At 40.7% G+C, this 25,761-nt stretch overlaps 1 protein-coding gene across 7 annotated transcripts; it reads left to right on the top strand.

The window, feature by feature from the left end:
- Nucleotides 1-24,491, top strand: RUFY2 (RUN and FYVE domain containing 2). Of its 7 annotated transcripts, none has more exons than XM_086900074.1 (18): nt 1-85; nt 2,337-2,510; nt 3,081-3,198; nt 4,397-4,498; nt 5,576-5,699; nt 7,283-7,344; nt 7,918-7,983; nt 9,617-9,683; nt 10,847-10,948; nt 11,381-11,497; nt 12,085-12,252; nt 13,382-13,479; nt 17,243-17,362; nt 19,137-19,266; nt 19,801-19,895; nt 21,022-21,070; nt 21,964-22,041; nt 22,914-24,491. In XM_086900074.1, exons 1-18 carry the CDS (start codon nt 82-84, stop codon nt 23,055-23,057), a joined length of 1,818 nt encoding a protein of 605 aa, XP_086756200.1. In that variant the 5' UTR covers nt 1-81; the 3' UTR covers nt 23,058-24,491. The 7 variants fall into 7 exon arrangements, with proteins under 7 accessions (XP_086756200.1, XP_086756199.1, XP_086756202.1 ...); XM_086900073.1 differs by having other exon boundaries at nt 9,614-9,683; XM_023930173.2 differs by lacking the exon at nt 1-85 and adding an exon at nt 240-2,235 and having other exon boundaries at nt 9,614-9,683.
- The last annotated feature ends 1,270 nt before the right edge of the window (nt 24,492-25,761 follow it).

Here is a 25,761-nt window from a genome sequence, read left to right as displayed (position 1 = left end):
CGCCGCGCGGCGCGGGCGGAGGGCGGGAGGAGCCGCGGGCCCTGAGGGAGCGGCGGCGGCGGCGGCTCCTCCTTTCCAGCCATGGGTGAGCGGGGCTGCGGCGCCGGGAGCGGGGCCGGGATGGGCGGGGGCCGCCGGGCAGCGAGGGGCGAGGCTCGGGCCGTGGGGGAGCGGGGCAGCAGCGGCGGGGCCCGGCCCGCAGTGCGGGCGGGGGAGAGGCCGCAGGAGCGGCGGCGCTCGGCTGCTCAGCCGGCCGGGAGCGGGGTCGCCTCACGGGCCGGGGCTCGACACCCGCAGCCGGGGGTGCTGGCCACAGCCCTTTCGGGGGCTGCTGCTCCGGGGAGAAGAGCCCTGCAGAGCTCCTTCTGCTGTCGGTGATAGCCCGTACGGTAGCCGAGCAGCAGCTGCGATTTAGGATTTCACACACGATGTTAAATTCTGAATCTTGATCTTAAATTTTAAAAGCATTTGTCATTTATTTTTATTTTTTTTTAAGGAGCGGGTGAAGAAAAAAACATGCAGGCAGACCACACTTTGAAACAGACCTAAAATGCATTTCGCCTCAGAAAGAGCAGACAAGAGGGCTGATAATTAAAAGGACAGCAGACATAGAAGTCTGTCTGAGGAGGATCAGCTCCAGAAGTCAAAATGAGGTCACCTGACAAAGGAATTTTCATGATGCCTTTGGGGAAATAGGCAGGCTGAGTAGCAAGGGAGAGCTACCCACCTGAAGTCTGCATTGAGCAAGGCGTTTCCTCCACTGCCACTCGTATTTAATAGTGGCAGTAGCAAAGCTAATAAAAAAAGCAGGATGTTTGCTTTGAAAGGCAAAGCCTCCAGCTGTCCCAGCCAGGGATGCTGTGCTGGTGCTGCTCCGGGTAGGGCTGCTCAGTCCCCAGCAGCCGAGCAGGGAGGAGGGAAGAAACAAAGCAGTGAGCTGTGGCTGCTAACTGGGTATAATTTTGCCAGAGCCCTGTCTCTCATTATCTGACTGTTTTCTAATGGCTTCTGGGGTTTTCTGTTGGAGTTCTGGGGAACTGTAAGCGTAGTTTTGAAGGCTGTCGCAGGTACATAATCTCAGGAGTTATTTTTCCTAGAAAGCAGAGATAGATTTTGTGGTGGTTGGGTGTTTGTCAGGCAACTAGGGAAACAGAATATTAGAAAGCAGTTTTCAGGGTTTGTAATATCCAACCCCTAAATACCTAAAGTCTGCAGGAAATGAGACAAGTAATTTCATTGCTGTTGAGGAACTGAGAAAATACCCATCTGTTGTGATGATTTGGGTTCTTTGTGCTTTCTGATTTGCAAACAGATACAGTCCTGTACCAATGCTCAGATTTGCAAAGGAACAGGCTCACATTTTTTTTTCTAGGTATTTTGACATCTCTGTGTCTCAACGTCTTAAAAAAAAAAAGTTTGTTTTTTTACTTCACTTTTTGGATTTAATTAAACAGTAAACCATCAACTCTTTTGTTTCCCTCCAGGTTACTTTGATGATAGTGAATAAACAGAGGCTTGTTTTGGCTTGGAGAAAATAGGGTCTGGCCTGAATGTTTGAATTGCTTGATTATAAATGAAAATAAGCTTAAGAATTTCCTGAGCACTCTGTTCTCAGTAGCAGGGTTTCTGGGAAGAGGAACCTTGTCCATTCAGCCAGACTAAGATGATTGTAAAAGGCTATGGATTTTTTAATGACTAGATTTAATCCTCAAATGTATTTTTGCAGTGTACACTTTGTAATGTTTACCAAAAAACTTTGAATTAAAGCAAAACCTTTAATTCTTAAGATTTTCTGTGCAGAAAATACTTGGTGGCTAGATGAGAAACTGAATTTTCAGTATGTAATATTTTCCAGAAAATGCTTCTGGCTTAGTGGCAGAGACTCTGTACAGCCTGAGAAGGAAGGTCTGTGTTTGTGTCACTGTGCAGTTAAAGCTAATTTAAATTGGAAAAATTAAAGCTAATTTAAAGTGGAAAGTGATTATATATTAGAAGTATGAGGTCTGCTTCTGTAGGCAGGCTGTAATACACCAAATAAATCCATCAATTAATAGGAAGGCTCCTTTAATACTATGGGAAAGGCACTGGTTGCAGCCATGCAGCAGAGTTGGGAGTGCCTTGGGGTTATATTCACCTGTTCAAACACTAAGAATGTGTTTTGGATTGGAAGCTTTTCTATGACATGGTGGTTTACAGCACCTCCTGAATTTGTTCTGTTGAGTTCATTAGGTTAAGGTAAGTTTTTCTGTGAACAAGGTGGATGTGAAGCACTTCATTTTTTTGTGTCGCTCCTAAAACTTGAACCATAATGTGTTTTTTTTCCTCTGTTGTCTTAGCTGTAAAGGACCCTACAGCTGTTGAAAGAGCAAATTTGTTGAACATGGCTAAACTGAGTATCAAAGGACTCATTGAATCAGCCTTGAGCTTTGGGCGCACTCTGGATTCTGACTACCCACCTTTGCAGCAGTTCTTTGTTGTCATGGAGCACTGCCTGAAGCATGGCCTGAAAGGTGTGGAAATTGGTCTAGCTGCATATTTCTCATCCCAAACATGCCATTTTTCTTCCTTTCTTTCTGGAAGTAGATTAAAAAAAAATGTAATGTTGCATAAAGAATTGGGGGAAAAAAAAGTAAATGGTCACCTTTTGTAATGAATAGTGTAATTATTAATTATTCCCCACATATATTTCTGAATTTACCGACTTGTCCTTTTGTACAGCATTTGTTTTAAGTGGTTCAGGGTTTGCCAACTGCATGTATATATGTAATGTGGTTCAGGGTTTGCCAACTGCATGTATATATGTAATGTGGTTCAGGGTTTGCCAACTGCATGTATATATGTAATGTATATTTTTAGCTGGACATCTTTTTAATATTAATTTTTTCTAGCGTATCAACTTTATATTGACAGAAAAGTAATTTGGAAGTTGGCTTTGGATAGTGATGAGCTGACCAGCATCTCAGTTAAGAGTTATCTGGAGCTCTGGACTCAGCAGTTAACCCTTTCACACTGCAGATATTATGAAGGAAGCTACTGCAATAATTGAAATTAATTCAGTTACTTGATTTTTCTTTTCATAGTAAGAAAATCCTTCCTAAGTTACAATAAAACCATCTGGGGTCCTCTGGAACTTGTGGAGAAATTATATCCAGAAGCTGAGGAAATAGCAGCAAGTGTCAGAGACTTGCCTGGCCTTAAGTAAGTAGCATTGGTAAAATGCAGCAGGAAAATAAAGGACCTGATTGAGAATCTGCAGGTGTCTCATGATTTCATTTGGCATTAATCAAGCCCTTGAACAGCTAGCACATGGTGTTGGGGGAGAGCACAGGTGAACGGGAGGTGGATAACAGCAGTGCAAAGAGGAGCAGCTTGGACATCAGCCACTCTGCAGTCCAGAACTGCAGCAAACATTAATGAGTGCAGTCAGCAAAGGCTGGACCCAACCAAAAGGTGACATCCCTAAGAGGAAAGAATTAGGTAGCTTTTGAGATTTTTGCCTGCTCAGTCCTGCTCAAATGTGAATTTATTCTCCTCCCATTCCACTGCACTCTGCTTTTGTGTTTAGCTTTAAAATTGGCCATACATGAGGTTCCAAAAGGGCTTGGTTACACTGATTGGTGTATGGCAGCAGAAGGGTTCTAATTTATAGCTTTAGACCTTATCTAAAGCACGTAGACATGTAAATTGTTATTTACTCTTGTGGCAGGCCAGAGGCAGTAATAACCTTTGCCAAGTGTGTTATTCACTTCCTATCCTGTCCTAACACAACTTGTGAGGGGTTTTTCATTCATGTGCTTACCACTTGTAAATAAACAAGCCCTGGAAGAGGAAATTCTAAAGGTCCAGGTGTAATTTGCTGGGTATTAGTGTTTGCCAGTTACATATGTCTTCATCTTTTTTTTTTGGCATTGTCTTCCTAAGATAGCACTGAATTTGTGCACAGTTAAAGATAGGATTGAGTTAGTGTTGGGTGGAGCCAGAGAGTGGGATTGGGAAGGGAAGGTGCCATGGTGGCTTGTGGATGGGCATTTGGTTCATTTTCTTGCAATTCCCCTCAAGTCTTAATAAACAAATCGCAGAAAGGAAGCTCAACTGTTGCAAACGTTTTACTTAGCAGAAAACAGGACATTATCAAGATTATCAGGCTCTTGTGCATTCTATACTGCTGTTTTTCCAGGGTCTGCTCCCAAGCTTAGTTGAAAATCTGCCTGTTATCCCAAAGTGTGGAGTCAAAGCCTAAACATTATCGCTTTCCAGATGGTGGTGCTCAACTGATAGTTTAAAATACCCTTTCAGAAACACCAATTCTTCCACCAGAAGACTGATAAGGTATTAAAGATGATGATTTAATCAGCATGTTATTAATTTGGGACTGTTTGCATGCCCTTTGTTTCAGGACACCGCTGGGCCGTGCCCGGGCCTGGTTGCGGCTCGCGCTGATGCAGAAGAAAATGGCAGATTATCTTCGCTGTTTAATCATTCAGAGAGACCTCCTCAGGTACACAATTCCTTAGATTTCGTTTGCAATTTATTTTTAGAGGTTTAGCCTCCTAGCAAACAATCCTGCATTCCCCCACTGTGCAGAATAAGCACAGGAGAGGAGGTGACTTCATCCCTACCGTGTGTGTGGTTTCCACTGAGCTGCTGTTGACAGGAGGGTTCTTGCTCTGAACTTTGCTTTCACAGTTGTAACACTGGCATTGCTCTCTTCTAGCATAACTTCTCGTGTCTGGTGGAGTAATTACAGCACAAATGGAGAAAGATATTTCTTAATTTCAGTTTTATAATCTGTACTTATTTTTGAGACTGGCTTTGTGCCTAGATAACACTGGTATGTCAGGATGTTGTTGATGTTCAGAAGCTTTTCCAGTGAAAAGACAGATTTTTACATAGAATCTAAAATTTTGTTTTAAAAGTTCAAGAAGAAATGCTGATACTCTCTTGTTTATAGTAGTATTTATATTTTAAAAACCCTTTCAGCATTTCAGCCCTTTAAGTTTCTCTTTTATCCATTTAATCTCTTCCTTGGGTCCTTGAATTTCAAGCATGTATTCATTAAATTCTAGGTATTTTTCCCGAAAAGTTACTTCTTTTGCCATTCTCCTTTTGCATTACTTGCAGTGCTTCTTAACAGCTTAAAGAGTTGTCTTACTCAGTGTGGCCAAACATCCACTTCTTGCAGTATCCTCTTCAAAACTGGCTAATAGCCAGTATGGAAGGGCCTTTTCTAGTCTTGTTTTTTGTTTTTTTTGTTTTTTTTTTTTTCTTTTTGTTTTCTTTTAAAGTCAAAGTAAATCTTGTCACTCTCCCCACAGTGTCCCAGCCATCTGGAGCCTAAGGCAGTATCTTTGTCTTTTAATAGCCTCTGAGACAAACCATGCACTTTAATTTTTAATGCACTTGGAATTTTTAAGTATTTATGAGGTGAAAGTATGGGCAGGCTCCGTTCATCTTTAGGGATGTTGTAGTAACAACAATAAGAGAAAATTTAGGTGTATAAGTCACTTATGATTTATTCATTGGATGTATCTATAATGAATACAGCAGTAAGATGCAGTTTTGTGCTTTGACACAGTGAGTTTTATGAGTATCATGCACTCATGATGGAGGAAGAAGGAGCAGTTATTGTTGGGCTCTTAGTTGGGCTAAATGTGATCGATGCCAACCTGTGTGTGAAGGGAGAGGACCTGGATTCACAAGTAAGTCCCTGCAGGTAAAGGAATGTAGATGCAATCTGTGAGATATTTCTGTCCTTTTGTTTGTGAACTTTGCTGCTTTGGAGTGGTGACTTGTTAGAAATCCTACTAGAGACTGTTGAGGATGTGATGATCCAGATCCTGGAGCTGTGGGGCCGTTGTCTTGACCTCATTATCAGCAAGGTCAGACCTTTAAATGAAGATAATGGTCAGAGTGCAAGGGTGAAGTTTTGTGCTTTGTCCTCAAATGGGAGCAGCTGTAGCAAGGCAGAGTTTTTCCATCTGACTTGTGTGACCCATCCTTTTCCTCTGTGGGACAGGCATAGCTCCATGACCAGTTTACCCTGCTTGGTTCATTTATTGTTGTTCTGGAACATCCTAAGAATGATACAGGGACCTGAAACAAACACTCTCTTATGACCTCCTAAGAGGGTGACTGCTTTCATTCTGCAAAGCAAGACTTGGAATTCTTCCGGCTTTGAATGGGCTTTGACTTTTAACCCTGATCTTTTCCAAGAAAATATTAACAGATTCTGTTTGAGGGCAGATGCACAGGTGTTTGTAAATAAATGTAAACTGTGTTCAGCCCTGATTGGTTTTTTTCCGCTTCTTTGTGGAAAAAATCATAGTAGCTTTAGTGGTTATTACTTTCATTATTATTTATTTCATTATATTATTTCATCATGTATTTGATGAAAGAAACAGTTCCTCTGGGAAAGAGAAGTTACAACTAATTGGTTGTGTGTGCTTTTGGATCATGTGGTTAATTGTCCTCAGTTGTTTGTTCTAGTTACTGTTTAGTGTAAATGTCAGGGACTGAGCTTGTGTAAAAGAAGATATTACATTGACAGGCCTGTAATTCCAGGAAGCTTATCAGCTTGCTCTTGGTGTTGAGAATTAAATACGTGTATTATAACAAAATCTGTTGCTGGCTACACCTCTGTTATCACTGGGTGGCCTTGCTGCATGAGAGAGAAAACTCAGTTTGAGAGTGGCTGTGCAGATGAGATTCTGATTGCTGCCTGTCCAGATCTGACATCTGTAAAATGTCCAGAATAATTCTGTTTGTGAAGAGTAGTGTGAGGAAGGCACCTTCTCAGAGAAGCCAGAAGGAGCAGGTTTTATTGAACAGAAAGGCAAATTTCTGAGCCTTGATGGAAGTCACAACCCAGGAGCACAGTTTTGGTATGTTAAAAAAAATGCTACTCAATGGTGAAATGTGTTTATGTAGCTATAGTGAGCTGGAATAAAGTAACTTTTATAGATATAACATTTTACCTTATTTATTAGAAATTATGTTTTGCTTTAATAAGAAAAATGTGTTTTTAAAATGTTGTTGGAGAAGAGGTTTTTCTAAAAAGACATGGAAAGAACAAACAGGAGAACATTGTATAAACCAAGTAAATATTAAACTTAGTAAAATCTTGTTTAAAGTCTTACAGTTCAGGTTTTTCAGCTTCTGGCTGAAACTTGATCAATCTTAAAAATGCTGTAACTGAGGTTTTATCAGTTGCATAAATACAAGGTTGTAAATATCAACAGCAGTTATTTGTATGATATGAAGCTGTACCTTTGCTTTGCTCTAGGTTGGGGTGATCGATTTCTCTGTGTATTTGAAGAGTGATGATGACATTGGGGGTAAAGAAAGGTATGTCCTCACAAAACACCTCCTCTTTCACATGTTAACAAACCATTTCTTGGCTGGGGCCTGTTCTTTTAGAAATAAGTCAGGTTCCCTAAAGATGAAATTTTCTGATCCTGAGAAAAATGCCCCAGTGTGTTGTTCTGTGTTATTAATTAGCTGGAAGAATAATTGCAGTCTGAAGCAAACCTCAGCAGCATCACCCACTGCCTCCAAGTAGTGGAGGCTTGCCAGGTGGCAGCGAAAAGGAGCCTGCAGATCTTTAAGTCCTCAGCTTGGGATTTAGTCAGAGTTCCAAAGAATCAGAGTTATGGCAGAGTAAATAAACATCCTTATCAGACTGTGTATGTTATGTTCCATGTAGAGGAACTGTTTGCAGTTAAAGCATTTAGAGATTTGTGTCTCACTGATATAACAACACATGTCTTGTTGCCTTCATGAGTGTGAGAAGAAGTTGCTTCCTTTCTTTTTAAAAACACAATTGAGATGGACATTTGCCTATGGTAAATACATACATTTTCAGTCCATAGTTTAGTAAATCATTTTGTTAAAGTTAATTTTATCTTGTGCTTGCTTTAGGAATGTACAGATTGCTGCAATATTGGACCAAAAGAATTATGTTGAGGAACTAAACAGGCAACTGAAGTAAGTGTTACTTTGAAGTATGGGTGTCAGGCCAGGCTTACAGGCCTTTTGTAAGCTTTGTGAGAGAACTTCAGAGAAAGAGCTGCAAATTCTCCATGTTTAGACTGAATATTTAGTGAAGTAGGAGCAGACACTCTTCTGGAGAGGCTGAGGAAGTGTCAGTTTTCATGCTTTTGGACAGTCCAAACCTATATTTTCAAAGAAACACAAAACCAACAGGCCAAAGTGATGAAGGTCCTCATGGTTCATAACATCACAGGAGTGAAAAGCTTGGTCTGGATTCTAGCTGTGTTCTATTTAACAGTTTGCCAAAAATGGTTTTGAGTGTTCCAGTGAATCCATATGTTTTTGTTTCTTTGCCTTCCAGAATATTTTAGTTTGTGGCATTAATGAATTAATTGAAACAATAGGAACCACAATTTTTTCAGGAAAGCAGCATTTTCCCCTTTCTTTGCTGGGTGGACCAAACCTAGTTCACCACTGTGTTTGTTACTGTGCAAATAGAAGAACAATTATTTAAATTCTCTGAGGAGTATTGTACAAAATTAAATGATTAATGAGGAGCTACAAATCCCCAACAAAACAAAATCAAACCAAACAGCACCAGAGAGAACTTCTGTAGCATCTGTAGCACAGCTGATCCTGATCCTTTTTGAAATGTAATTATCTTTTAAAACTTTTAATGCTGGTAATCTGGATCACTCATTACTATAAGGCTCCTATTGGAGTAAGGATATTCTGCTTTGAAATGGTGTCACAGCAGAAACCTTCAAAAGCTGAGCACATCAAATAGGAGCAAAATGAAAGTAAAGGAGAAGAAAGGAGCTGTGACAATTAAGAGCAGTGGTGTTTGTGTGATGTCATTATCCAGGTGAGTCTCTGTGTTTGTGCCTAGAATTTCCTGCCACATCAGTGATTCAGCAGCTCTCCTATTTTATTTCAGTTCAGCTGTTTGTGTTTAGACATTCTAAAATGCATTAATCTCTCTGCCCTGCTGTTCCTAATGAACTGGCAACCTCCACAGAGAAATATGTGAAAAAGTAAATGGTGTTACAGAATAGGTTTTCTGTTTCTCTGTGGGTGAAGTGCAGCCTAAGAAAAAGGTGCTTCCTGCAGAAATAGGCAATCAGGTTATGGAAAAGGCCTGGATGTAGTTTGATACTATAAAAAGCAACAGAGTAATAAAAGGCAATAAAACTAGTGAGACTCCTAAATGAAGTCAAGAAGCATCAAGAAAGAGCCTGAGGACAAATCTCAAAAAATGCAGAGCAACAAAGGATTTTATGAAAGAAACGTATCTTGGAGGAATAGAATCTGGAGAATGATGGTGTTCTATGGGGAGGAGCTCATTTATCCTTTGGATGCAATGTAGTTGTGAGGATAAAGGAAAGGGAGAGTGCATGGGAAGTTACAGCCAACTGGGAGTTTGTGACAGGGGTGACACTGGGAACTGAAAAGAAGTGTATATATGTTCAACAAAGGAGAGTCATTTTCTTCTGTTTAGGAAATAATGGGAACAGACCTCACAGCTCTTAACCATTAATCACTGTACCTTGCATTAAAGCTTTTGAGCTTGCCTGAATGAGTTTGGATGTAATGTTGAATACCATTGTTTCTTTTTCCCTTTCAGTAGCACAGTTAGCAGTCTACATGCAAGAGTTGACTCACTGGAGAAATCAAACACTAAACTGATTGAAGAGGTACTTTTTTGTTTTAGTAATGTGTAGCATATTGTATTCTCTGAAAGACTGTTTTTCTGAATCTTCTTACATTATTTTAAGCTATGGAAGTTCTATATAATATATTCAGATAGCTTTATTTTGGCCTAAAGAAGAGAGAGGCAGTAGCTGCAGGGATTTGGTAGCCTCTAGCATCAGTACATTAACTCTGTAGAACACTGCAATTTCCAACTTTGGACAAAATGAGAAGAGAATCCTTTCTTAATGCCAGCTGTCAGTCTGATTTGTGCAGATGACTAGTCTAGAATGGCTGACACCAGTTGCTACAAAGAGACAGAAAGTAGTTCACCAAGCAAATTCTGTTCCAGTTCTTAGCTTTAGCCAAAGGATTGTTCCTTGCTTGTTTAGTGGTTGCTTACATACAGCTTTTAGACTTGTCTGGTTCTGGGTTGGTGTTTATAGCCTATATTTCTGATTTTCTTTGATACTTGACTAGTTTCCAATATTTTTAGCTTCATAAGAGAGAGCACCTTTTTTAGTTAATGAAGGGGAAAATTGAAAGCTCTAAATTCAGCTGCTGAAGGGACAGCTAGCTCAATCTGGGGATAATGTATCCAGACAGAGTGAAAACATTTTTTCTGAGTGTTAATTCTCAGAGTATTCTGGTTCCTTTGTAAGCCTTCAGCCCAACTGTCCACCTGTTTTGATTTTTTGGCTTATAATTCTGACATTAAGTTATATACTGTAGGGCCCAGTTATAAAATGTCATCTTTTATAAATATGTTTTTCATATGGGAGAGCTTTCTTAGGTAAGCTGCTCCATATGATATATTAAGATGTCCAAAAACGAAAATGAAAACTGGATGAACTTGAAGCCAAGTGGAAAGAACATACATTGGAGCAAAGAAAAGAAAGCACATTCTTCACCAGACATGAAACAGTGAAGTATCCTGAACATGCTGCTGCTGCTGTGTAATGAAAGTGACTCATTATTAAAACCAGGAGCTTCATGCTTCCTTTAAAAACAACTAATCCTCTGTTTGGCAGACAGGGAGAATGGAGCAGAGGATGGCTTGGTCTTGCATTAATCAGAACATTTTTTTATTTCTACCCACAAAAGTGGTCACAGTGCTTCTCTTTTTTTTTTTTTTTTTTTTCTTTTTTTAAAATTTGTTTCTTTTCAGTTAGCAATAGCGAAAAACAATATAATTAAACTTCAGGAAGAGAACCATCAATTAAGGAGTGAAAATACTTTGATTTTAATGAAAACACAGCATCATCTAGAGGTATGTTAGTTTTACCACTTTTGATATTGCAACATAACGTGGTTAATTATTTTTCAAAAGTCTGTACATCTCAACTTCAAGTAAGCTTAACTTGTGCAAATCTGAAACAACTTTAATGAGGGAAAGGCCTTATTAAATCTGTGGAGCTTTCTAAATGGTGTAAGTAAATTAAAATTGTAGGACAGTAGATTGTGCATGTGTAGTGTATTCAAGTGACACCAAAGGAGGACAGTACTTCAGTTTAGATGCTCATTTTGCTGGTTTTACTCAGTTCTCATTATCAAACCAGCAGCCACAGAGCAGAAACAGCTCTTTCCATCTTTGTAGGATGCGTTTGTAGGTTTTTCTTCATACTCCCCACGAGTGTTAAATTTATGTCACTAAACTGCAGAACTCAGGATGAGGAAAGACAGAACCTGTGTATCTTTGCAGGCAGCTAAAGTGGATGTGGAAGCAGAGCTTCAGACGTACAAACACTCGAGGCAGGGCTTGGATGAGATGTACAATGAGGCTCGCAGGCAGCTCCGGGAGGAGGCACAGCTGCGGCAGGTGAGTGTTCCCTGGCACTGCAGAGCACTCACTGCAGCAGTATTTCTGCTTCTGTTGAGTTTCAATGCTGCCTTTCATTTACTTCAGCAGCCTTTTCTCTAAGTGCCTGTGATAAAAAGGGAATTTTTACAGAGCATCAATATCTCTATTGTAACATTGCTGTGGAGCAGTAAAAAAGTGACCACCCTTTTCTTTGATAAATTTTTAGGTAAACTTTTAGCAATATTGTAGTCTCTCTAACTATGCTAAATATTTCCTGTGAGAATACAAATTCTTCAGTTCTATTTTTGTAATTAATGCTTAGGGAACTCTGTACAACATTGGCAGGGTAATTTCTTACAAGGTGAGTTGTCTTCTCCCATAGTTAAAAACCCCTACTGGTCAGTGAGTATGTATTTGTTATATACATGTCTTTACATTTATGGATAATTTGCAAAGGTAAAGAGGAGCAGAATTTCTGAAGTGGTAAAATAGGTGGTGCTGCAGCTCTGTTAGAATTCCAAAACAGAAAAAAAAATAAAATATAGTAATTATTATCTGTAATTATTGAAATATCCTTTGTGTTGCATTGTGCTTGTGTTTGATAGGATATGGAGAATGAGCTAGTGGTTCAAGTTAGCATGAAGCATGAGATAGAGCTTGCCATGAAGCTGCTGGAGAAGGATATCCATGAGAAGCAGGACACTCTCATCGGCCTGCGGCAGCAGCTTGATGAGGTTAAAGCAATTAATGTGGAAATGTACCAAAAGCTGCAGGTAAAGGGACAATCTGCTGTCAAACTGTTTTACACAGAGAGAGAAATGCATTCTTACCATTCTGTTGAATGCTGCTGTTCCCTGGAGTTTTGATTTCCTTGTGCTTCTTAGGTCAGCTTGACATTCTGGAACATTACCTATGTAAACATGGTTTCATACAGAGGAGTTCTTAAGGCAGTCACTCACTGGATTTAGGGAAGAAAAGAGCATGAGGATAAGCTCATGGCCTGATGATATCTTGTGTGCAATAGAGAGAGTAATAGTGTACTGTAAAAAGGACATTTTTTTGGCCTGTGTTGTATAAAAAAACCAGAAGAATGTAGGCACATAGTTAGGAGTTGAAGAAAAGCCCTGACCTTCCAAAGTAGGGAAAGACAAGAATATGTTAAATAAAAAAAGCTAATTACAGTTTGGGGTTTACTTTTAAATCTGTTAATAGATTAAGAAAATCTCTTAACAATGAAATGCCTTTTTTTGGGAGAATATGGATCTCAGGGACCCCAAATGCAGTTAACAAATGACCAAATACCAGTGAATTATTTATGCAAAACATGAAGTTGATTTGGGGAATAAATGATGAAAACCAGCACAAGAAACCAGTCTAATCTGTGGCAGAATGAGGAGGAAAAAATTAGTATGCTGCAGAGAGATAATTGAAATGACAAAGGATTCTACTTTGCCCATCTGCTAATGTGAGGAAACTGGACAAGAGGATGAGAAATATAAATAGAGCTGGAGAGAAAAATAAGAGAATGTTCTCCATTGTTAGGATCTTGGAGAGGTTGATTTGTAGGAGAACCTTTGTGATTTTTGTTCTAAGCTCATTGCTCTTCTCTGGTAAGGTTCCAATAGCTGGTCAGTGAAGTTGAGTTCTGAAGGAAACCAAAGGGGAACATTTATAGTTATTAAATATTAAATAGCATCTACACTTGCAAAGTATAAAACTACAAATTTTCTAGGCATAAGATTTTACACACTGTCCTCAAAGGTTTTTAGAAGGCAATCCTTAAAGAGAATCAAAACTTGAAGCCATTTTTAACATTTGCCCCTTCAGATACTGAAGAAAAAGCTCCCATGAGGTAATGGTGCAGTTATACCAATTTCAGTTTTAACCTCTTTTGTGACACAGGTTTCTGAAGATGCTATGAAAGAAAAGAATGAAATAATTAGTCGATTAGAGGATAAGACCAATCAAATTAATGCAACTATGAAACAGCTAGAACAAAGGTACAGCCCCATCTTTGTTTCTCTTCATTCACAGCTCCACCCCTTTGCATCCTACTGCATTCCTACAGTTGCCATTGAAATGTAATTTTCAAGTAGAACATTTAAACCAAACCTTTCTGAGATTTCTAATTAGTGCTTTGTTGTTGGGATGTTTTTATTTTTTTCTGTTTGACAAACACACTCACTTTAAATACAAACTTAATCTTTCAGTTTTCTTCCTCTACCATCTTTCTTCTGGTCCTAGGTTTTTATGCTGATATCAAAAGTTGTTCTTTCAGTTGCTTCAAAATTCCGATTCCTTGTTGCCTCCCCATTTTTTTCCCCACCTGAATGAAATGCAATAGAAACTGAAGCATTAATCTTGCTTATACTTAAGCATATGCTTAATATAAACATTAATGCCTTCAAGGATCACTGGTTGTTTGCTGAAGCTGTTATAATTGTTGTCCATTGCTTTGGAAGTGCCATTGTATTTTCAATGACCTAATGAGTTTTCACACTGAAAGGTTGAAAAGTGAAAGACTAAAATTCCTGAATATAAATTTACGTTATGATTAGACTGCATGTACTACAAAATATTAAGATGTGATTCACACGTTTTAATTTAGTGGCCTTATATGCAACATTGATCTTTCTAATTGTAAAATATAACATATCCATAAGCCCTGTCATGTTGGTGTTTGACATGTCTTTTTTTTCATTTAAATCTGATTATGAAAAACATGCTTATGTATTAAAAAAACTTAGTGACATGAATATTCTTTTATTGACATCCTTTTTTCCTCTTTTTTCTTTTTCTTTTTATCCTTTTATCCCAATTTTTGTTTTTACTGTTTTGCTGCCTTCATCTGTCTTTGGTTTTTGTCCACTGCATTCATGAAGTGACAAAGATCTGTTAACTCAAACTAGGACTATTGCAATGTCATTCGTCAAATGTGCCAGCAATGAGGCTCAGCACCAGTATAAACTTGTCAAGGATATATCATTCTGAAAGCTCCTCCAGATCTCTTGTGTTGAAATAATTGCTGATAAAATAGGACTTGAGAATTTTCCAATTAAAACTTGAAAGTGGTATTAGAAATCCTGCACTGTAACTGATCGTAGCTGGGTTCTGTTTTGTTTTCTGAAAGAACATCATCTCCGATCTCACTTTACCCCTCCTTAAAAAAAAACAGAGAGAGAAAAAAAAAAGTAAATTATTGCACTATTATTGCAAATGTAAGCTAGTTTTCTAATGTTATTGAATCACTTCTTTGTCAAATTTTATTTTAAGAGGTTAGATATCTTTACTTTGACTGTACATTTTTATGGCACTTGTTTCTAATTAGTGATTTTTCCCGTTCTTTGGTACTCAGAGATTTAAAAAGTAGCCCTTCTGGCTAATACTTCCCTTCTCCCCTGCTTATTCCTTTTACTTTTAGGCTGTATTGATCCCAAAAGCATGCTCTCTGTTGGGTTTTGTGGTTGTACCTAGCACTTCAATCAGAGTGGCAGGAGTTGGAGGGAGGGAGCTGAGCTCTCCGAAGGATGGGTGTAAGGAAAGGGGCTGGTGCCACCCTCCGTGTCCTGTGTGTGCAGGGAAGGGCTGACAGCCTTTGGGCATCCAACAGCTACAGCACAGTCCCACCTCCCTGCTGCCACCTGGCGTAAAATATTCTCCTGGAGTCAAAATGTGCTTGGAGCCTGATTGCTGAGGGACTCCAGGCATGTTCTGTAGCTGTGGCTCCTGCCTAGCACAGCTGCCCTGGGAGGTGGAGCAGTGAGCAGGATTTAGTTTGGGCCCAGCTCCTGAACCTGCCCAACCCGTTTGGCAGCTGAGGATCTTGCCTGGCTGTGTGTGCTGAGATCAACACCCCTGGCTCTGCCCAAACCCTTTTCCCTCCCTCCACCCATCATTGGAGCCTTTACAGCTCCTGTTTCTGCTGTGAGCTGCTGCTTGCCTGCGCTGCAGAAAGAGGAGTTTGGGCTGCTGGCTTCTCTTAATACACTCCCTGATGTTTGCTCTGAAGCTGGTAGTGGAAGTTGGCTGGGAAAATGATCTTAGAGTTTTGCAGCAGAAGGGGATGTGTTTGAAAAAGTGGGGACAGGATGCAATAATACAGAAAGGGTTTCTACTGCATGGTTATAGAGTAGCTTATTCCTTGGTTTGGAAGCAGAGGGAGCCTTTACCATGAGCTGGCTACTGAAAAATACAAATTAATATCTTCCATCTTGAAAGAAAACCCAAACCAGAAACACTGAATAGAGCAACGTGAAGGCCATGGCAGAAATGGGAGCCTTATCCACCTCACTATGCAAACAAGTATCTGCCACAGCATCACCTGAATGCCAAGTCCAGCTGCACACTGGGGCCAGCTCAGCATCTGCCTGAATTCCAGCAGCTCAGCCAGCCCTGGTGCTGGGCTGGGGATGATGCTGCGGCTTTGGGGTAGCAAGCTCCCGTTCTGCCTTGCTTGTGGAAACAACTCTGCAGTTGATTTTGTGATTTAGGAAAAGCTTTAAAATGCTTTTGGTGTTGCAGAGGGGAGGGTGACCTGCTTTTTCCCAGTATTCTCCTTCCCATGGCTCTGCCCTCTGTGCACTACCATTGTAGGTGTGACTGGGAGCACTCTTCAAGCCCCTGGGATAGCTGAGTGTGACAGTGCACCCTTGATAAGGTAGTTTAACTCCAGCCTTGTTTGCTGGCAGCTTTTGGAAACTCCCTCTGCTGCAACCTCATCAGCAGAAGCACAAACACAGACATATTGCTGACACATCCTCTTTTTAGCTGACACTGGGAGCTGGGAGTTGGTCTGTGTTCAGTGAGCTGCTGGGAAGGGAGAAATCAACCATCTCACTGATTTCTCCCAGCACCTCCCCTGAGACAGTTTTGCAGACCACAGTGCATCAGGTGGGGGCATTCATTGGGATTTTACAGGCTCTTGTATTCTCCAGACAGGTGGAACCACAATATAGCACAAATCCCCTTCTAGTGCACTTTTGTTACAATGCATCCACCAGAGAGGAACCACAGTGAACTAATGCATTCCAAGGGGACTGTCAGCTGAACAAAGCTGAAATTCAGAAAGAGGAGATTAAATCAAATAACAACCCCTCATTTCTTGATTCATCACTTTGATTTGTCTATAGTACGGAGCTATTTTAACCAGTGTAAGAATGCATTATTTTTAATACAGACTCTCTAAATTAATTATGATGTAGTTGAGGTAGTTCTATAAATGTAGTGGGACCTGTCAGGGTGTATTTTGTTGTATTAGGCTAGTCAAGTTTTTCGCTGTCTGATTGCAGTGCTCTGTATGCAACCTTACGCCTCAGTTGTTTTGAGCTGCTTTTGCACAACAAATGCTCTCCCCTGTCTTAATGGGTGATCAGTGCAAGCCAAGTACTTCTACAGAATTTACTTGGGGGGAAAAAAAGAGCTTCAGAAATAACACATGAACGTATGTGGCTAAAGGACAAAGAAAAGCATCAGGTTAAATGCTTTGATTCTAAAATATGTATCATGCTTTGGCACCTGTTATTCATGAGCATAAAATAAAGCAATTATTACTTACAGTGATTACTCTCTTACTGTATGCCAACCCAGGAGCTAAGTTCTCTAGGCATTGTATGGATTTCTCGTTTGAGTTTGTGAGTTTCCCCCAAACTTTGTTTTTATTTAGAAATGTTTCTATTTCCCCATTTTTCTTTTATTTGTCTTCTTCACCCTCTACACCCTAGTTCTAGCTTCAGTTTTACCCAAAGTTGATTTGAATTACACCAGATTGCAGCAAGCAGAGAAGGCTCAAATGGAGGCTGAGGCTGAGGATGAGAAACTTAAACAGGAATATGTGAATAAATCTGAAAGCCTGCAGAAAGAATTCTCCCAGAAGGAGAAACAGCTGTGAGTATTTCTTTCCTGTTTGGAAAAATGCACTGCAGCGAGCATTCCACATTGCAATATGTCCTCTGTCCCAATACAGGCTGCTTGTTGTTAAATGGATTTGAACAGAATGTAAATACTAAAGATCTTCCTGTCAGGTACTGGCAAGGCAGAAGAAAATATGTCGTTCCAAGGAAACCAAGCTGGATTTGGGTGCCTCTAAAATGACATTCAGCTTGAAAGGAAGGGGAAGAACAGCATTATTTCTTGGCTAAAAGTGCCAGCTTAATTCAGGAGGAAATTATCCTAAGTGGGGGAAAATATGTAGTGGAGTAGTGGTAAAAGACACTTTTAACAAAGCCCACGAGGATGGAGTAGGGTAAACTTAAATAGAAATGGCACAACTATGGTTTGATTGATCCAACTTAAGGATGAGGCAGAAGTGGTTTAACTACCACTGCACAGGAAATAAAAAGTGAAAATCCAGTGGAGCCATAAAAGTTAAAGGCTAATGTAAAAGCCAGCCCTCTAGTCTTTCTCCTGTTACATCCTTCAGTGCTAATTTAAATCAGTATGTAACGTCAGAAGCTCCCTGTAAGAACAGGTGTTTTCCCTCTTTGGGAAGATAAAAAGTCAGTTATTTACGTAAATCCTTGGCACAAAGATTGGGGCTTAAAAATTAGTGATTTCCAATCCAGTTCTTAGCCCACCCCTGCCTCTCTCAAAACTCTGAATGTTGATCCACTTGTTCAACTGCAATGACAAATGTTCGCTTTACTACCACAGTCACCTCTGCAGATTTGGGCAAAAGAACAGTTCAGACCCCAGCCTTAGAATTCTGCAATTCTGAAACCTCCAGGTCATGTTCACTTCTTTTCCAGCCAGATGCTGAGGTAGTGTCCCAAAATGTAAGTCTTTCCTTTAAAAGTGGGTTTGGTTTTAAAACAGGAAAATTAATGTGGATGTAGGTTTCCCATCAAAAGGGATCAAAAGACCCTGCATGAATACTCTCAGATTTTTTTTTTCCTCTTTTGCTGTGTTGGCACAATTTAGATGTAGAAGGTGTGCTTTCCACCCTTTGGTTTCTCCATAACTTTCTAAACACCAACTCTTCCATGAAAGCAATAGTAAAATTCCAGCTAGAATGGGTCTTCTATCAGAGTAGCCCTGATCCTGAAGTTCAGTTAAGCAAATAGAATCCATATCCCTCTTCATGCTGCACCTCAGCTGTGTAAAAAGCTCAATAAAAAATAGCTATTTAAAGTCCTTCCTCCTTTATTTTCAGTTCTGTTCAAAATGCCATAAACCTTAGTCTAAAATAGAAGATTCACATCCAAGGGTATAAAATTAAATACATTTTATGGTATCAGAGATACTTGCAATGATCGTCTGCATCACCAATGGCACTGTGGCTGGTAGGTTTGGTTTATTTTAGAAACAAGCTGTATGAAGTTAAGGGTCTTTGCCTCATGCATGTTGTAAAAATAATTTAGAATTTTGTGGTTAGTCTTCTCTTATTTATTTCAAAGGCCAGCTCTTCAAAATTATGCCATATTCCTGGTTCTTTAAATAGATTTGCTCTGAAAAGCATTTTCTAAGTGACAGTGCTTTGTTTATTACACTGATATCTAAAATATCATTATATTGACACATTCTTTCTGCTTTAGAAAACATGTAAATTAATAGCTTATTATGATAATAGTCTATCCCACTCAGAAATAAACTCAGTTTTGTTTTTAAAAGCAATACTGTTGTGCACAGTGATGTTTGTTTTGTTTTGTTCTCCCTGTTGTAGACTTCAGCTGGAAACAGATCTGAAGATAGAAAAAGAGTGGCGGCAAACCCTAGAGGATGATCTTCAAAAGGAAAAGGAAACTGTATCTCATCTGAGAACAGAGACCCAAGAAATAGTTAACCTTAAGAAAGTAAATTCTGCAGCAAACTTTGACTAGCAATTTAGAAATTGACTGCAAAGTTAGTTATGGACTTAGACATGATATTTTAAAGAATTTTTGCCAATATATAAGAAAGATTAAATGAATGCATTCTCATAAATAAGATGAGGGAAAAAAAATGGGCTTTTTACACCCCATTTAGTCCTCAGATCACTACTTTTGATAAGGAAAAATTAAATCCTTGTTTTCCCTTCTCAGCTGTGTTGAAGGCTCTGTCATCTGACTATAGGCCAGACCCATGGCTCTCCAGTCAGTCAGGTTTATTTATCTTCTCCCTGGAGTGGGCTACAGAGGCAGAAAGGTTTCTTTATCTCTTGGGGTCTGAGAGAGTTTAATCCTGAGCAGTTGCTGTTCAGGGTGGGTTTGGAGGGAGTGTGAGGGATCACTCGTGCCCTTGGCTTTCTCAGCAAGATCAGCTTCAGTAGGAGCAGCTTTCTAGGCAGTAGAGCAAACACAAGCTGAGAATAGTCTGGTTTCATTTTATTTTGTTTGTTTTGTTTTAAGGAGTTCCTGAAACTTCAGGAGAAGAACAAGCACCTGAAAAGCATATGTGAGGACCAGGAAGCTGCTCTCCAGGAACTGGCATCTAAGCTGAGCGAGTAATTTCATTATTCATGATGACTTATACATATTATTTTTGTCATATGCACTTAAGAAAAATAGCAGGACAGTGGTAAAGCATATTAGACAGTATATGACATTATGATGATGATGATGATGATGATAGCTAACCAGTTATCAGAAATCAATGTGTCTAGTTAGGTCTGGCCTGTTAAATTTTATTTTTGGCTGGTGGGGTGGCTGTGAGCTCTTGGGTAAAGACAGTGCTGTGAACTGAAAATCCTGGTTTGAAGGGCATTGGGCTTTGTTCTGCAGTGAGAACAGCTGCCTGGTTGGCCAGCTCTGGCATCCCAGAGGAGCCTCAAGGAGGAGGGAACAGCTCTGGCTCCAGCAGGGCAGTGCTGCTCCTCCTGAGCCCCAGGCAGACACCAAGCCCCACACATCTGCTCACTCACCTCCCCACCACTGGGATCAGGGAGAGAATTGGAGAGGCAGAAGCTGGAAAACTCATTGAGGCTTGAGATAAAGACAGCTTACTAGAGAAAAGAAAAGCCACACATGCAAGCAAAGCAAAACAAGAATTAATTCACTGCTGCCCATGGTTGGGCAGGTGTTCAACCATCCCCAGGAGAGCAGGGCCCATCACGTGGAATGGTGCCTTGGGAAGGCAAAACTCCATCACTGCAAATGCCCCCCTTCGTTCCTTCTTTCCCCCAGCCTAGACACTGAGCATGATGCCATTGCTCTGGAATATCCCTCTGCTCCTGTCCTGGCTGTGGCTCCTCACTTCCCATCGCTCCCATCACCTCCCCAGCGTGGCCCTACAGGGAGCAGGAAAGGCCTTGGCCTTTCCTTGGCCGTGAGCCCTGCTCATGATTGTTCCGTGGTGCTGAAGATTCATTTCATGATCACTCGTAGTTTTGCTGTGATTTATGTGGCCTCTGATGGAATAACTCTGTGTGTGTTTCCTGTGACTCAGGTCTTGGTGGGTTGGCACTGGATGGCTGTGGGGAGGCTGCTTCCTCCCAAATGACATGTGGTTTTGTACTCTTGTTCAGAGGGCTTGGCTAAAATTTTTTGAAGCACCTAAATCAGATTTTTAAGTTGTTAGAGCATAACTGACCGTGTAGAAGTTTGAAGTAGCATTATCTTGTTCTTATTCAGATCAAAGCTGAAAATAGAAGATATAAAAGAAGCAAACAAGGCATTACAGGTCAGTAACATTTTGAGAAAAAAAACTTCTTTTTTAACTGTTCTTTTTGAAATCTTTCATAAGCATGAGAAGACTTCCTCTCCAACAAGAGAGACTCACTGTATGATTTCCTCCAGTGGCAGAGAACCACAGACTCCCTGTAACCCCCTTGGAAAAAATCCATTTGCTTTTGTTTTTCCTTGTCTGATGCACAGCTGTGCATTTTGGCCCTTTTCTTGCAATGGTATAATTTACAGAGTGTATCTGGGACAGAACGTGAAGCCAACTGAGCTTCAGCTTCTCAGTGATCAATAAATATTTGATCATCCTGGGAAATAAATAAACTTGTAGCACCAAAGCTGATAAAATACGATGTGTAATGTCAGCAGGTTTGGGACTTTCTTAGAGACAGCAGGCAGCACTTGAGAGCAGAGGTTTTGTCTGCAAATGTTTGATCATCTGGTGTGTCACCTGGCATATTACTGCAGGCCAGGTATAAGTGAAAGGTGAAAGAGCAGACTTCTGGGTTTGTTAAGTGGTTTAAACAGAAGGAAATGGACAATTCTTGACACTGTCCTGGGTTTTTTTCTTTGCTTCCCTGCATCTTGAGGACTGTTTCCATGTGAGGAGCAGGGAATTTGGCTTCACTCTGAGGCTTGGATGCCTTTCTGCTCTTCCAGCTGAGCCACTGCCCAGCTTTAGCACCTTGAGCACGTTCTCTCTGCACTTCTGCTCTGTCTTGTCCCCTCAGGTTTTGCACTTTTGGAGCAGTCCTGTGCTGCTTCAGTGTCTTTGTGACATCATGCTGGTCCCAGGGCACTGAGCAAAATGTTCTACTCTTGGTTTTTCTTGTCCTCTAGAGCTCAAAGTTTAACTTGATCAGATACATATAATTATGATAATTTTTTCTCCAGGGCCAGGTTTGGTTGAAGGACAAAGAGGCCACTCATTGCAAGCTGTGTGAAAAGGAATTTTCTCTTTCCAAAAGGAAGGTAAAACTTTAACAAGATTTCTTCCAACTTGTTTACAAGTGTTATGTAATTATTATTACAAGTATGATGTAATTGTTAATGATCTTTGAGGTTTGGCATGAAATGTCAATGATCAGGTGAATGCAGGGTTATTTTTGAGATATTTTTTTAGTTCTTTCATATGTACAATGCAGCTAGGCTCTAATTTCAAAAGAAACACTGTCATGGTAAAGTACCATAAAGCACTTTAAGCAACTCGGTTAAAAATTACTTTATTTTGTGGAATTGTTATCTCAAACTCTTATCAGCTCTGGCCTTGTTAGATTTTGACATGGGTAGAAGTCTTTTTATGGCATTTTTTATATACTAGAGTGAGAAAATGAGTTTATTGTCATTTTAAAGTAAAATATGATATTAATGTCCATGCTCTATTAATGTGTGCAGGAAGTTTTCTTTACCTTTTTACGTTAAATCTCAATTACCTACCTGAGAGAAGCATCCACTGTTTCAGATATCACGGCTCATGCTGTATTTTTCTATAGCAAAATCCATCCATAATCCAGGGTTTGAATTAAATCTTCAAAGCACATTTACATATATATATATATATAAATGTCTGCAAAAACCATGTATTAGCATTGTTAAAAATTGTAAAATTAAATTAAAATTGTATCTGTCTTTGGTGCAATCCTAGACAAACCTCATTTTTGTAGGATTGTGTCATAGTTTGGGATGTAGATGAATTATCTTTTGCAAACTGACTCCATGCTCAGACCCAAGAAGTGGAAGGAATTGTGTCTTGGATTGCTCTGTGTGTGTTGTTTGTCAGTATCCAATTACCAAGTACATTTCCATTGTAAATTTAAATTTTCAATCTTCTGCCCATGATTTAGCATCACTGCAGGAACTGTGGGGAGATCTTCTGCAATGCCTGCTCTGACAATGAGCTGCCTCTGCCCTCTTCACCAAAGCCTGTCCGTGTCTGTGACTCCTGCCATGCAATACTTATACAGAGGTGCTCTTCTAATGTGCCATAAGATATTTATTAACTCTGGTGCTTAGCTCATCCTGTAAAAACCACTACACCAACTAAAGAATGTACAGCAGTATTTCCAGACTTTTCAAGTAAGCAGTGTGTAGAGTTACAATTTCAAGGTACTGTGGATGAGTTACTTCTCTGCTTCCTCTTGAAACAAATGGAGACAATGGGACCTAAATGTACAAAACACACATCTAAAATTTAAAAAAAAAAACAACTAGCTGGGTATGTTGGTCTACCAAATGGCTCAGCAGCTATTGTGGGAGGAAGCAGGGCAGTCTATACAGGAGACTCAGTGTTAATGTGTATTGGATGAGTATTTTAGTTGTTAAGATGATCTGGAGAAAGGTGATACTCCTACAGGCTGGTGTGCCACAAGTCCAACCTAATTCTGCCACAGAGTGTGCCTGTGATAGCACAAATGTTGATGTTGTGAAGCAAAACCATGCAGCAGCTGCTTTTAAATGGTACTGGAAAAAACCATAGCAATTAATGCAGCAGTGTGAGAAGTTATTGCCAAATACCGAGTACTTGTTCACTTCCTCTTCACTTGGCAGGGTTTGAGACATCCGAGAATGTTGCACTGGAGCTTTGGTCAGGCAGGGAACACGCAGTGCCTCGGGGCACTCGCTGAAGGAAGGTGTGTTTTGCTGAATGATTTTTTTTCACATCAACTAATAATTTGATGTTTGTGTGTTTCCATTGAAAGAGAGCTGTTCACCACACACCTCTCATCTGACACTGTAACCTTGAACAAGTCTCCGCATTGTTTTCATGCAAGTCATGCTCTCAGGCTTGTCTCTGGAGTCACTGCATAGCTCTAGAAACCACCTAGAAAGACTGGGATTAAATACTGGGGATCACATCCCTTCTGTGCTGGACTGGGAGGTTCTTCCTTATTTTGTCACCATCTTTCTCAAACTTCTAGAGTTGGTTCCTAAACTTCATTTTTTTGCAGAGCACTTTTGAGCCTTTCTGAGTCTAACCACTCATGTCACTGATAGTAACTTCTGCAGGAATGTGAAATCCTTGTTCTTTCCATAGGCAAACAGAAATAATATCCCTTGATAAATTGCCCTCACACCCTCTTCCCTTTAGCCACTCCAGCCCTAGACCCTCCAGAATTACCAGCCCTGTAGTTCCTTCAGCCGTGGGCACTGCTGGCAGCAGAAGGGAGGCTGCAAACAGCTCTTTTAGTTGTCCTTGCACTTTGTTTAGCTTGGCTTTGTCTCCCAGGATAGGGATTTAGTGAATATCCTAAAAGCTAACATAGCTATTCTTTTTAACACCTCAATGTAGTTGCTTACGTAGCTTTTGTAAAGGAAAGTGTTTTTAAAATGACCTGATGTAACTTTTTGTAAAATACCACACAAATACTTGTAAATCTGTAAATAACTTTTGGAAAAAAAAATAAATTTAAGTTATCTGAGAATAATGCCACTTAATTTAAATTTGTTATTCAGAGTATTTTATTTTGTTATGACTTCTTCAAGTTGCTTAGAAAGCCTTTGCCTGTGCTGGGGAGTGGAGTACCCTGCTGAAGACACAATCAGGTACTGCTCACGTGCTTCCTGAGTGTGCTTCCAGGTGAGCTTTACATGGGGCAGGCATGGAGGCAGCAGGGTTTGATGCAGGATAGGGAGGGTTGGATAAAGCTAATCTGTACTGCTTTAATAAGTAACTTGTCAAAAGGGATGCAACTAAACAGAAATCATTTAAAACAGGCAGTCTTTTAAAATAAGAATATAGTGCATTTCCATAATGTGCGATAAATTAATTACTTAACTGCCACCTTTCCCTCCCCTCTGTGCTGTCCTATTTGCATAGGAAAAGTGTGCAATTATTCAGATTGCTGTTACTGACTGCAGGTAAGGCTTCTGCCTCAAACCAAATGAATGCTGGGTGTTCCATATGGTTTCATTTCCCTTGGCATCAAACTACATACCTGGCCTGCTTTTAAGGCTTTTGGATACCACTGTGATTAATGCTGTATCTTTTGTCGTTCTGTAAAACCCTGCTCTTGATTCAGAATCCTTCTCTCAGAGCCCAGCAAGAGCTGTGGGGTACCCATGAGAACCTGGAACTGTTCAGACAGGATCAGAGCAGAATTTTATTCCTCTTGGGAAATGAAGCCACTTCTGCCTTCCTGCTCTGGGGGCGTTATTAGCAAGCCCCCGGAGACAATCCGGTGCTGTTCCTGCTCTCCCCCGCCCCAATGCCCGTGTGTTTGCTCGGCCTGCCCGGGAGCGAAGGGAGCGCCCGGCCCTTCCCGGCAGGAGCCGGGGCTGCAACACACGGCCATGAAACTGCGGCGGCCTCTCGGGAGGGGCAGAGCCCTGCTCGCGGCTCCCAGGAGCGCTTCCTCTGCCGCTCTGGTCGGCGGAAGGCTCAGGGCTGCTCTGGCCGCAGGGTGCGGGACAGGACGGACTCGCTGCCCTACGCTCGTACCGGAGCTCAAAGCACAGCCCCAGCCCGCTCTCCAAAGGTGAGTCCCCGGCAGCTGGCAGGGCTCCTCCTCCCCAGGTGGAAGGCCAGGTGTTCCCGAGGGAGGAGGAAGCGCTGCAGAGCTGCACGGTTGAGCAGCTTACTCTCACTCTGCGCTACTTCTCCTGCAGCTCACTTAACGCTGGTGCCACTTGGGAACCAAGAGCCCCCTATTTCTGCAGAGCAACAATGGTTCAAGTGCTAAAGAACTCATTTCC

The sequence above is a fragment of the Cyanistes caeruleus genome, chromosome 8, assembly GCF_971803275.1.
Source record: "Cyanistes caeruleus chromosome 8, bCyaCae1.hap1.1, whole genome shotgun sequence".
Classification (NCBI taxonomy): domain Eukaryota; kingdom Metazoa; phylum Chordata; class Aves; order Passeriformes; family Paridae; genus Cyanistes; species Cyanistes caeruleus.
This window is presented reverse-complemented; position numbering and strand designations above follow the sequence as displayed.